We start from the raw sequence: 13985 nt of genomic DNA, 5'->3' as shown, positions 1-13985 counted from the left end.
AGCGTGACAGAGTCTCAGATAAAGAACAGTCTTATAGAGCGTGACAGAGTCTCAGATAAAGAACAGTCTCATAGAGCGTGACAGAGTCTCAGATAAAGAACAGTCTCATAGAGCGTGACAGAGTCTCAGATAAAGAACAGTCTCATAGAGCGTGACAGAGTCTCAGATAAAGAACAGTCTCATAGAGCGTGACAGAGTCTCAGATAAAGAACAGTCTTATAGAGCGTGACAGAGTCTCAGATAAAGAACAGTCTTATAGAGCGTGACAGAGTCTCAGATAAAGAACAGTCTTATAGAGCGTGACAGAGTCTCAGATAAAGAACAGTCTTATAGAGCGTGACAGAGTCTCAGATAAAGAACAGTCTTATAGAGCGTGACAGAGTCTCAGATAAAGAACAGTCTTATAGAGCGTGACAGAGTCTCAGATAAAGAACAGTCTCATAGAGCGTGACAGAGTCTCAGATAAAGAACAGTCTTATAGAGCGTGACAGAGTCTCAGATAAAGAACAGTCTTATAGAGCGTGACAGAGTCTCAGATAAAGAACAGTCTTATAGAGCGTGACAGAGTCTCAGATAAAGAACAGTCTTATAGAGCGTGACAGAGTCTCAGATAAAGAACAGTCTTATAGAGCGTGACAGAGTCTCAGATAAAGAACAGTCTCATAGAGCGTGACAGAGTCTCAGATAAAGAACAGTCTCATAGAGTGTGACAGAGTCTCAGATAAAGAACAGTCTCATAGAGCGTGACAGAGTCTCAGATAAAGAACAGTCTCATAGAGCGTGACAGAGTCTCAGATAAAGAACAGTCTTATAGAGCGTGACAGAGTCTCAGATAAAGAACAGTCTTATAGAGCGTGACAGAGTCTCAGATAAAGAACAGTCTTATAGAGCGTGACAGAGTCTCAGATAAAGAACAGTCTTATAGAGCGTGACAGAGTCTCAGATAAAGAACAGTCTTATAGAGCGTGACAGAGTCTCAGATAAAGAACAGTCTCATAGAGCGTGACAGAGTCTCAGATAAAGAACAGTCTCATAGAGCGTGACAGAGTCTCAGATAAAGAACAGTCTCATAGAGCGTGACAGAGTCTCAGATAAAGAACAGTCTTATAGAGCGTGACAGAGTCTCAGATAAAGAACAGTCTTATAGAGCGTGACAGAGTCTCAGATAAAGAACAGTCTCATAGAGCGTGACAGAGTCTCAGATAAAGAACAGTCTTATAGAGCGTGACAGAGTCTCAGATAAAGAACAGTCTTATAGAGCGTGACAGAGTCTCAGATAAAGAACAGTCTCATAGAGCGTGACAGAGTCTCAGATAAAGAACAGTCTTATAGAGCGTGACAGAGTCTCAGATAAAGAACAGTCTTATAGAGCGTGACAGAGTCTCAGATAAAGAACAGTCTCATAGAGCGTGACAGAGTCTCAGATAAAGAACAGTCTTATAGAGCGTGACAGAGTCTCAGATAAAGAAACAGTCTCATAGAGCGTGACAGAGTCTCAGATAAAGAACAGTCTTATAGAGCGTGACAGAGTCTCAGATAAAGAACAGTCTTATAGAGCGTGACAGAGTCTCAGTAAAGAACAGTCTTATAGAGCGTGACAGAGTCTCAGATAAAGAACAGTCTTATAGAGCGTGACAGAGTCTCAGATAAAGAACAGTCTTATAGAGCGTGACAGAGTCTCAGATAAAGAACAGTCTTATAGAGCGTGACAGAGTCTCAGATAAAGAACAGTCTTATAGAGCGTGACAGAGTCTCAGATAAAGAACAGTCTCATAGAGCGTGACAGAGTCTCAGATAAAGAACAGTCTTATAGAGCGTGACAGAGTCTCAGATAAAGAACAGTCTCTATAGAGCGTGACAGAGTCTCAGATAAAGAACAGTCTTATAGAGCGTGACAGAGTCTCAGATAAAGACAGTCTTATAGAGCGTGACAGAGTCTCAGATAAAGAACAGTCTTATAGAGCGTGACAGAGTCTCAGATAAAGAACAGTCTTATAGAGCGTGACAGAGTCTCAGATAAAGAACAGTCTTATAGAGCGTGACAGAGTCTCAGATAAAGAACAGTCTTATAGAGCGTGACAGAGTCTCAGATAAAGAACAGTCTTATAGAGCGTGACAGAGTCTCAGATAAAGAACAGTCTCATAGAGCGTGACAGAGTCTCAGATAAAGAACAGTCTTATAGAGCGTGACAGAGTCTCAGATAAAGAACAGTCTTATAGAGCGTGACAGAGTCTCAGATAAAGAACAGTCTTATAGAGCGTGACAGAGTCTCAGATAAAGAACAGTCTTATAGAGCGTGACAGAGTCTCAGATAAAGAACAGTCTTATAGAGCGTGACAGAGTCTCAGATAAAGAACAGTCTCATAGAGCGTGACAGAGTCTCAGATAAAGAACAGTCTTATAGAGCGTGACAGAGTCTCAGATAAAGAACAGTCTTTATAGAGCGTGACAGAGTCTCAGATAAAGAACAGTCTTATAGAGCGTGACAGAGTCTCAGATAAAGAACAGTCTTATAGAGCCGTGACAGAGTCTCAGATAAAGAACAGTCTCATAGAGCGTGACAGAGTCTCAGATAAAGAACAGTCTTATAGAGCGTGACAGAGTCTCAGATAAAGAACAGTCTTATAGAGCGTGACAGAGTCTCAGATAAAGAACAGTCTTATAGAGCGTGACAGAGTCTCAGATAAAGAACAGTCTCATAGAGCCGTGACAGAGTCTCAGATAAAGAACAGTCTTATAGAGCGTGACAGAGTCTCAGATAAAGAACAGTCTTATAGAGCGTGACAGAGTCTCAGATAAAGAACAGTCTTATAGAGCGTGACAGAGTCTCAGATAAAGAACAGTCTTATAGAGCGTGACAGAGTCTCAGATAAAGAACAGTCTTATAGAGCGTGACAGAGTCTCAGATAAAGAACAGTCTTATAGAGCGTGACAGAGTCTCAGATAAAGAACAGTCTTATAGAGCGTGACAGAGTCTCAGATAAAGAACAGTCTTATAGAGCCGTGACAGAGTCTCAGATAAAGAACAGTCTTATAGAGCGTGACAGAGTCTCAGATAAAGAACAGTCTTATAGAGCGTGACAGAGTCTCAGATAAAGAACAGTCTTATAGAGCGTGACAGAGTCTCAGATAAAGAACAGTCTTATAGAGCGTGACAGAGTCTCAGATAAAGAACAGTCTTATAGAGCGTGACAGAGTCTCAGATAAAGAACAGTCTCATAGAGCGTGACAGAGTCTCAGATAAAGAACAGTCTTATAGAGCGTGACAGAGTCTCAGATAAAGAACAGTCTTATAGACCGTGACAGAGTCTCAGATAAAGAACAGTCTTATAGAGCGTGACAGAGTCTCAGATAAAGAACAGTCTTATAGAGCGTGACAGAGTCTCAGATAAAGAACAGTCTTATAGAGCGTGACAGAGTCTCAGATAAAGAACAGTCTCATAGAGCCGTGACAGAGTCTCAGATAAAGAACAGTCTTATAGAGCGTGACAGAGTCTCAGATAAAGAACAGTCTTATAGAGCGTGACAGAGTCTCAGATAAAGAACAGTCTCATAGAGCGTGACAGAGTCTCAGATAAAGAACAGTCTTATAGAGCGTGACAGAGTCTCAGATAAAGATCAGTCTTATAGAGCGTGACAGAGTCTCAGATAAAGAACAGTCTTATAGAGCGTGACAGAGTCTCAGATAAAGAACAGTCTTATAGACCGTGACAGAGTCTCAGATAAAGAACAGTCTTATAGAGCGTGACAGAGTCTCAGATAAAGAACAGTCTTATAGAGCGTGACAGAGTCTCAGATAAAGAACAGTCTTATAGAGCGTGACAGAGTCTCAGATAAAGAACAGTCTCATAGAGCGTGACAGAGTCTCAGATAAAGAACAGTCTTATAGAGCGTGACAGAGTCTCAGATAAAGAACAGTCTTATAGAGCGTGACAGAGTCTCAGATAAAGAACAGTCTCATAGAGCGTGACAGAGTCTCAGATAAAGAACAGTCTTATAGAGCGTGACAGAGTCTCAGATAAAGAACAGTCTCATAGACCGTGACAGAGTCTCAGATAAAGAACAGTCTTATAGAGCGTGACAGAGTCTCAGATAAAGAACAGTCTTATAGAGCGTGACAGAGTCTCAGATAAAGAACAGTTTTATAGAGCGTGACAGAGTCTCAGATAAAGAACAGTCTCATAGAGCGTGACAGAGTCTCAGATAAAGAACAGTCTTATAGAGCGTGACAGAGTCTCAGATAAAGAACAGTCTTATAGAGCGTGACAGAGTCTCAGATAAAGAACAGTCTTATAGAGCGTGACAGAGTCTCAGATAAAGAACAGTCTTATAGAGCGTGACAGAGTCTCAGATAAAGAACAGTCTTATAGAGCGTGACAGAGTCTCAGATAAAGAACAGTCTTATAGAGCGTGACAGAGTCTCAGATAAAGAACAGTCTCATAGAGCGTGACAGAGTCTCAGATAAAGAACAGTCTTATAGAGCGTGACAGAGTCTCAGATAAAGAACAGTCTTATAGAGCGTGACAGAGTCTCAGATAAAGAACAGTCTCATAGAGCGTGACAGAGTCTCAGATAAAGAACAGTCTCATAGAGCGTGACAGAGTCTCAGATAAAGAACAGTCTTATAGAGCGTGACAGAGTCTCAGATAAAGAACAGTCTTATAGAGCGTGACAGAGTCTCAGATAAAGAACAGTCTTATAGAGCGTGACAGAGTCTCAGATAAAGAACAGTCTTATAGAGCGTGACAGAGTCTCAGATAAAGAACAGTCTTATAGACCGTGACAGAGTCTCAGATAAAGAACAGTCTTATAGAGCGTGACAGAGTCTCAGATAAAGAACAGTCTCATAGAGCGTGACAGAGTCTCAGATAAAGAACAGTCTTATAGAGCGTGACAGAGTCTCAGATAAAGAACAGTCTTATAGACCGTGACAGAGTCTCAGATAAAGAACAGTCTTATAGACCGTGACAGAGTCTCAGATAAAGAACAGTCTTATAGAGCGTGACAGAGTCTCAGATAAAGAACAGTCTCATAGAGCGTGACAGAGTCTCAGATAAAGAACAGTCTCATAGAGCGTGACAGAGTCTCAGATAAAGAACAGTCTTATAGAGCGTGACAGAGTCTCAGATAAAGAACAGTCTCATAGAGCGTGACAGAGTCTCAGATAAAGAACAGTCTTATAGAGCGTGACAGAGTCTCAGATAAAGAACAGTCTTATAGAGCGTGACAGAGTCTCAGATAAAGAACAGTCTCATAGAGCGTGACAGAGTCTCAGATAAAGAACAGTCTTATAGAGCGTGACAGAGTCTCAGATAAAGAACAGTCTTATAGACCGTGACAGAGTCTCAGATAAAGAACAGTCTTATAGAGCGTGACAGAGTCTCAGATAAAGAACAGTCTTATAGAGCGTGACAGAGTCTCAGATAAAGAACAGTCTTATAGAGCGTGACAGAGTCTCAGATAAAGAACAGTCTCATAGAGCGTGACAGAGTCTCAGATAAAGAACAGTCTTATAGAGCGTGACAGAGTCTCAGATAAAGAACAGTCTTATAGAGCGTGACAGAGTCTCAGATAAAGAACAGTCTTATAGAGCGTGACAGAGTCTCAGATAAAGAACAGTCTTATAGAGCGTGACAGAGTCTCAGATAAAGAACAGTCTTATAGAGCGTGACAGAGTCTCAGATAAAGAACAGTCTCATAGAGCGTGACAGAGTCTCAGATAAAGAACAGTCTCATAGAGCGTGACAGAGTCTCAGATAAAGAACAGTCTTATAGAGCGTGACAGAGTCTCAGATAAAGAACAGTCTTATAGACCGTGACAGAGTCTCAGATAAAGAACAGTCTTATAGAGCGTGACAGAGTCTCAGATAAAGAACAGTCTCATAGAGCGTGACAGAGTCTCAGATAAAGAACAGTCTCATAGAGCGTGACAGAGTCTCAGATAAAGAACAGTCTCATAGAGCGTGACAGAGTCTCAGATAAAGAACAGTCTCATAGAGCGTGACAGAGTCTCAGATAAAGAACAGTCTTATAGAGCGTGACAGAGTCTCAGATAAAGAACAGTCTTATAGAGCGTGACAGAGTCTCAGATAAAGAACAGTCTTATAGAGCGTGACAGAGTCTCAGATAAAGAACAGTCTCATAGAGCGTGACAGAGTCTCAGATAAAGAACAGTCTTATAGAGCGTGACAGAGTCTCAGATAAAGAACAGTCTTATAGAGCGTGACAGAGTCTCAGATAAAGAACAGTCTTATAGAGCGTGACAGAGTCTCAGATAAAGAACAGTCTCATAGAGCGTGACAGAGTCTCAGATAAAGAACAGTCTTATAGAGCGTGACAGAGTCTCAGATAAAGAACAGTCTTATAGAGCGTGACAGAGTCTCAGATAAAGAACAGTCTTATAGAGCGTGACAGAGTCTCAGATAAAGAACAGTCTTATAGAGCGTGACAGAGTCTCAGATAAAGAACAGTCTTATAGAGCGTGACAGAGTCTCAGATAAAGAACAGTCTCATAGAGCGTGACAGAGTCTCAGATAAAGAACAGTCTTATAGAGCGTGACAGAGTCTCAGATAAAGAACAGTCTCATAGAGCGTGACAGAGTCTCAGATAAAGAACAGTCTCATAGAGCGTGACAGAGTCTCAGATAAAGAACAGTCTTATAGAGCGTGACAGAGTCTCAGATAAAGAACAGTCTTATAGAGCGTGACAGAGTCTCAGATAAAGAACAGTCTTATAGAGCGTGACAGAGTCTCAGATAAAGAACAGTCTTATAGAGCGTGACAGAGTCTCAGAGCAAACGTGAGCCACGGGAGTCACCGCTGAGCGAGCTAAAGCGAGCGAGTTGCCGTGACGAACTTGAACGTGAAGTTCGCTTGAGCCGACTCAGCGCTGTTGGAGTTATGCCCCGATGGGCACGGACTTGTTTTTGTCGACTAAAACCAAGACGAAAAATGTTCGTCGACTACCTTTTTTCACAGACAGAAACTAAATGAAAACTAAGCTATGATGACTAAAACTAAGACTAAATATACATAGACAATTTAGTCAACATATAAAAACTAGACTAAAATGTTAGGAAGGGACTAGTGGACAAGACTAGAGATCCAGTACAAGTCATTTTACAGTCGATCTACAAGCTCACAAGTTGTGTGTTTGTACAACGTCTATTTTCAACAAGTGAAAAAATCTGTCATTACGACGGCATCAACGGCACCAAATCAACTGTAGATTTAGTCGACTAAAATCTTACACACTAAAACATTCCAGGTGACTAAAATGTGACCAAAACTAAATTAAAACTACTCGAGAGACTATGACTATGACTAAAATCTAAATTTGCTGCCGAAAACAAAAAAACAAAAACACTGTTTAGCGCTGTGGGCGTTGGTGTCACAGCAATGCAACTCCTTGCAACGAAACAGCTTTTTGTACGATGATAACATATGATTGTACATTCATTGTCCATGGGAATGTAATGTTTGTGTGTGTGTGTGTGTGTGTGTGTGTGTGCGTGCGCGTGCGTGTGTATGTGTGTGTGTGTGTGTGTGTGTGTGTGTGCGTGCGCGTGCGTGTGTATGTGTGTGTGTGTGTGTGTGTGTGTGTGTGTGTGTGTGCGTGCGTGCACAGAGAGAGGGCACCCTGATGGGCACGGCCATCGGGACGTGTTTCGGGTACTGGCTGGGCGTGTCCTCGTTCATCTACTTCCTGGCCTACCTGGTCAACTCCCAGATCACCATGCTGCAGATGATGTCCCTGCTGGTCAGTGTTATGTACTACACCTTATTATGATGTCCCTGCTGGTCAGTGTTATGTACTACACCTTATTATGATGTCCCCCTGCTGGTCAGTGTTATGTACTACACCTTATTATGATGTCCCCCTGCTGGTCAGTGCTATGTACTACACCTTATTATGATGTCCCCCTGCTGGTCAGTGCTATGTACTACACCTTATTATGATGTCCCCCTGCTGGTCAGTGTTATGTACTACACTATACATGCTTTAATTACTACAGTCTATTATGTAGCATTGTAGCGTGACACATTTAGACCGCACAGTGTGTGGGAACGTCATAACTAATCCAACCGACGGGTTGCTAGCGCATTTTCATTGATATCAAACGAGATCTAAGGAGCTCTCCGTGGTTCTGACCAGATGGATATACTAAGCTCTTCATTTCTGACGTCAACGCGCCTCTCTCGTTCACAATATGAAGCGAGCGATCATCAGCGACTTAAATCGTAATCTTAGCGAGGTAAGCAAGCAAAGATATGTCTCCCGGTTTTTGTCCGGAAGGGGAGGGGAGGAGGACATATCTTCCCGGCCCCCGAGCTTCTATTCTGAAAGAAATCCCGGCGCTGAACACATTTGCTGAACACATTTGCTGCCAAATACGAGATAACTTTGTCTTTTCTTTTACACTCGGTGTATTTCCTTAGCAGCGGCCCGGTTGCTAAGCGACGCCACAGCCTCAGCGCGGCCCGGCCCTGTTTCAGAAACGCGCGCCGATCACTTCCTTGTTTTAGGCGCCGTCTTAAAAGCCTTTTCTTCTCATTTCTGACGTCATACTGCTGCGTCGCGGTTACCAGATTTATGCTTCTGGAGAGAAATACATACTTTTAGACGAAGCTTAATGATGGCTATTTTTGGTTTCCTGATTTTTCTTTGTTTCAAAATAAAAGCTCTACCTGATACTGATACGATGTTGTGTTGTTGTTGCGGTTGCCAGGGTTACGGTCTGTTCGGACACTGCGCCGTTCTCTTCATCACCTACAACGTCCACTTCCACTCTCTGTTCTACTTACTGTGGCTGCTGGTGGGAGGCCTGTCCACGCTGCGCATGGTAAGAGGACTACACTACCCACACTGCACTGCTTCCACTCTCTGTTCTACTTACTGTGGCTGCATGGTAAGAGAACTACCCTACCCACACTGCACTGCTTCCACTCTCTGTTCTACTTACTGTGGCTGCATGGTAAGAGAACTACCCTACCCACACTGCACTGCTTCCACTCTCTGTTCTACTTACTGTGGCTCCTGGTGGGAGGCCTGTCCACGCTGCGCATGGTAAGAGAACTACACTACCCACACTGCACTGCTTTCACTCTCTGTTCTACTTACTGTGGCTGCATGGTAAAGAGAACTACACTACCCACACTGCACTGCTTCCACTCTCTGTTCTACTTACTGTGGCTGCTGGTGGGAGGCCTGTCCACGCTGTGCATGGTAAGAGAACTACACTACCCACACTGCACTGCTTCCACTATCTGTTCTACTTACTGTGGCTGCATGGTAAGAGAACTACACTACCCACACTGCACTGCTTCTACTTACTGTGGCTGCTGGTGGGAGATCTACAAGCTCATAGCGCGCCACCGAGTGCCGCGCTACAAGCTTGTAGGTCTGCTATTTCTTGAAAAATCGAAGAACGACTGCCATAGAAACACGGCTTTTTCAGAAAACTGTCAGGAAGTAGAAGACATGTTTAGAATCTGATCTCAGGTCAGAATGGGTTAAACGTTTCCTCTCCCGGCCTGCAGGTGGCGGTGATGCTGTCTCGTACCGTGGGCCAGACGCCCCGGCTGGTCATCTGTGGCTCTCTGGCTGCTCTGCACATGATGTTCCTGTTGTACCTTCACTTCGCCTACCACAAGATAGTAGAAGGTACTGATTTAACCCTGTTGTACCTTCACTTCGCCTATCACAAGATAGTGGAAGGTACTGATTTAACCCTGATACCTACCACAAGGTACTGATTTAACCCTGATACCTACCACAAGGTACTGATTTAACCCTGTTGTACCTTCACTTCGCCTACCACAAGATAGTGGAAGGTACTGATTTAACCCTGTTGTACCTTCACTTCGCTTATCACAAGATAGTGGAAGGTACTGATTTAACCCTGTTGTACCTTCACTTCGCTTATCACAAGATAGTGGAAGGTACTGATTTAACCCTGATACCTACCACAAGATACTGATTTAACCCTGATACCTACCATAAGGTACTGATTTAACCCTGATACCTACCACAAGATACTGATTTAACCCTGATACCTACCATAAGGTACTGATTTAACCCTGATACCTACCATAAGGTACTGATTTAACCCTGATACCTACCATAAGGTACTGATTTAACCCTGATACCTACCATAAGGTACTGATTTAACCCTGATACCTACCATAAGGTACTGATTTAACCCTGATACCTACCATAAGGTACTGATTTAACCCTGATACCTACCATAAGGTACTGATTTAACCCTGATACCTACCATAAGGTACTGATTTAACCCTGATACCTACCATAAGGTACTGATTTAACCCTGATACCTACCATAAGGTACTGATTTAACCCTGATACCTACCATAAGGTACTGATTTAACCCTGATACCTACCATAAGGTAATGATTTAACCCTGATACCTACCATAAGGTACTGATTTAACCCTGATACCTACCATAAGGTACTGATTTAACCCTGATACCTACCATAAGGTACTGATTTAACCCTGATACCTACCATAAGGTACTGATTTAACCCTGATACCTACCATAAGGTACTGATTTAACCCTGATACCTACCATAAGGTACTGATTTAACCCTGATACCTACCATAAGGTACTGATTTAACCCTGATACCTACCATAAGGTACTGATTTAACCCTGATACCTACCATAAGGTACTGATTTAACCCTGATACCTACCATAAGGTACTGATTATACCCTGATACCTACCATAAGATAGTAGAAGGTACTGATTATACCCTGACACCCTGTAAACCATATATACAGGGCTGCACATAAGCGGTGCGCCACGGCGCATGCGTCGTCAAAATTCAGCATGCGCTGTCAATCAAGCGCCGGGAAGCGCTTCTGCGTACCAACAGCCGGGGCCGCCTAGAATGATTATTATGGCCAGAATATTAGTACATTCTGTGGCGAGAGCATTTCCCACCGACTGCCACTCAAAGTGGCTACTGGCCAATCACAGCACGTATTGCACAAGTGCACTGGCCATTGTGGCCAATCACAGCGCGTCCTTACTCAAAAGGGGGAGGATTCCATGCTGCTTTCTGCTGGGAGGAGGTGAGAAAACCTGACACAAATAGTTCCGTCTTCTCCGTTTCAGATAGCAAACTACTGTAGTCCCCGGTGTAAAAGGGCATGCTTTGGATGCTTTGCACTCTTCCCATTTGCCGCTGTGCTTGTGTTTGTTTTCCGGGTGCTGGAGCAGCATGGTTGCTCGTGTGCGATGCCGTCTCAAAACCCGAATCCGAGGCAGGAACCATATTAGCGTCTCTCACAGCCTAGGCACCGGCCACCGACTTTTTACGGGTACTAAGGTTTTAGTTCCGACATAGTGGAGTGGGAAGAGTTTAAAGCATTGCGGACTGGCACTGCTGCTGCCCAACAGGAACACCGTGTCTCGACATACTGTCCCTTATTATCGTAAAGTCGGGTAGTGTACACTGTTTATTTTTGTGTGTCTGACTGTCTGACTACGTCGCCTCAGCTAAAAACAAAAGTGAACCCTGATGTATGCTTCGCCGTACGATGTGTCGCATGTTAAAAAAATAGCTGATCTGCAAGCTCACAACGTGTGTGAGCAACACGTTGTGAGCTAGTAGATCGGTTATTTAAATACAAAATAATAAAAAAAATCTAAATATTGCTTTGATGCTCATATTATCCTTAGGAAGTATTAAGTTGTTTTTATTAGAATATGCATTCCATAGGGCTGGACCACACATGGACCTAGATTTTAGTAAATTTAGATTTTTTTTAATAATGGGATGAATCTACAACAAGAGCCATTCTAGGGCTAAATCTAGAGTTGCAATACCCTCCATTGACTCCCCACTCATCCAATAAATATCGTTTTGCTATAAGTTATTCATCCCTCTTTTATCCATCTGGCGAGACGGGTCGCCGCATTTTAGGAGCACCAAGAAACTCCTCCAGGTGCTCCTCTGAGTACTAGACCAACTAACTCCTCTGATACTAGACCAAGTAACTCCTCCAGGTGCTCCTCTGAGTACTAGACCAACTAACTCCTCTGATACTAGACCAATAAACTCCTCCAGGTGCTCCTCTGAGTACTAGACCAACTAACTCCTCTGATACTAGACCAATAAACTCCTCCAGGTGCTCCTCTGAGTACTAGACCAACTAACTCCTCTAGGTGCTCCTCTGAGTACTAGACCAACTAACTCCTCCAGGTGCTCCTCTGAGTACTAGACCAACTAACTCCTCCAGGTGCTCCTCTGAGTACTAGACCAACTAACTCCTCTGATACTAGACCAACTAACTCCTCCAGGTGCTCCTCTGAGTACTAGACCAACTAACTCCTCTGAGTACTAGACCAAGTAACTCCTCCAGGTGCTCCTCTGAGTACTAGACCAAAAGAGTTGTGTGCAGCCCTGGCTATAGAAGCAGTACAGAGCCCTGAGGGACTCCTGTGACGTCCATATATGGTGTTAACTTAAGGGTTGTGTTCTGTGTTCCTCAGGCCTGCTGGACACTCTGGAAGGACCCAACGTGCCTCCCTTCCAGCGGGTGGCCAGAGACGTGCCTGAACTCCAGGCCGTCGTCAACGCCGCCGTCAACGCCACCGTCAGGACGCTGGGCGTCGCCCTGTCCCTCTGAGCGTGACAGGAAGTGACATCATCATCATCATGCGTTTGTGTTTTCCTGGTGAAGGTGTTACGGCTATAATGACACTCTCGTCAACTTCTGTTGGAGATCAGACGTTTAATCCATTTTGGGCGGGAACCCCTTTTGGTGTTTTAAAGCATTATGTTATGGTTTAGCTATTGAAAAATAGCAGATCTACAAGCTCGTAGCGCGGCACCGAGTGCCACGTTACGAGCTTGTAGGTCTGCTATTTTTGAAAGAAAAATCTTGAAAATGTGGCGCAAATCTTTGAATGTAATATTCTTTCAGAGTGAAAAATCTTTGCTTCGGGAACATCATATTTTCAGATGGGGGGTCAGATGGGGGGTCCGCGGCCAATTACATAATTATATGTTTGGGGGTCCTTGATGTGAAAAAGGTGGAGAACCACTGACACAGAAACATGAGGGTTTAACCCTTTCAGAACCACTGACACAGAAACATGAGGGTTTAACCCTTCCAGAACCACTGACACAGAAACATGAGGGTTTTTCAGAAAACTGTCTGATTTAGAATCAGTTACTGGAAACCCTCTTTAACCCATTCTGAACGGGCACCCATTTTGGTGTCAGCATTATGTTATGCTTTAGCTATTTAAAAATAGCAGATCTACAAGCTCATAGCGCGCCACCGAGTGGCGCGATACGAGCTTGTAGGTCTGCTATTTTTGAAAAATTGAAGAGCGACTGACATTTTTAGAATCTGATCTCAGGTCAGAATGGGTTGATCAGACCAGTGTGTGTCCATGTGGAAACCTCGTATGAATCTGATCTCAGGTCAGAATGGGTTGATCAGACCAGTGTGTGTCCATGTGGAAACCTCGTATGAATCTGATCTCAGGTCAGAATGGGTTGATCAGACCAGTGTGTGTCCGGCGGAAACCTCGTATGAATCTGATCTCGGGTCAGAATGGGTTAAGAAGCACTTGTTCTGAATGGTAAATGGATATATATGGACGTTCCAAGGCCGATAACCAATTCAGGTGTTTTACAACAAGAAGGATATCAACGATATCAATTGATTTTCATTCATTAATTAATTCATTCATTCAAGTTTTTATTTATTCTCTAAATTACAGAGTAATCAAACTCATTTTCAGAGTCGTCGAGGAATACAATCACATAGAGTAACATCACAATACATCAGAAGATCAGGAAAATTAAAACAAAAGATGTGTGATTACATAGGTTTACAAATAAGAAGCTAAAGACAAATTTCAAAATGATCTAAAAATTAATGGAATTAATAAAACAACACAATTAACCCATTCTGAACGGGAACCCATTTTAGGTGTTAGCATCAT

General features: G+C 43.2%; 1 protein-coding gene across 2 annotated transcripts in view; it reads left to right on the top strand.

The window, feature by feature from the left end:
* The window catches only part of yipf3 (Yip1 domain family, member 3), a 31442-nt gene extending 17457 nt beyond the window's left edge, over nucleotides 1-13985 (top strand). For both annotated transcript variants that reach the window (XM_083774690.1, XM_083774689.1), the window contains exons 7-10: nucleotides 7630-7761; nucleotides 8732-8845; nucleotides 9543-9666; nucleotides 12519-13985. In XM_083774690.1, the coding sequence (XP_083630816.1) occupies nucleotides 7630-7761; nucleotides 8732-8845; nucleotides 9543-9666; nucleotides 12519-12655 (507 nt within the window). In that variant the 3' untranslated portion in view covers nucleotides 12656-13985. The remainder of the gene's footprint in view (nucleotides 1-7629; nucleotides 7762-8731; nucleotides 8846-9542; nucleotides 9667-12518) is intronic.

This window comes from Protomyctophum parallelum (genome assembly GCF_964188405.1).
Source record: "Protomyctophum parallelum genome assembly, chromosome: 10".
Taxonomy (NCBI): domain Eukaryota; kingdom Metazoa; phylum Chordata; class Actinopteri; order Myctophiformes; family Myctophidae; genus Protomyctophum; species Protomyctophum parallelum.
The sequence above is the reverse complement of the archived record's forward strand: the minus strand, read 5'-3'. Positions and strand labels throughout refer to the sequence as shown.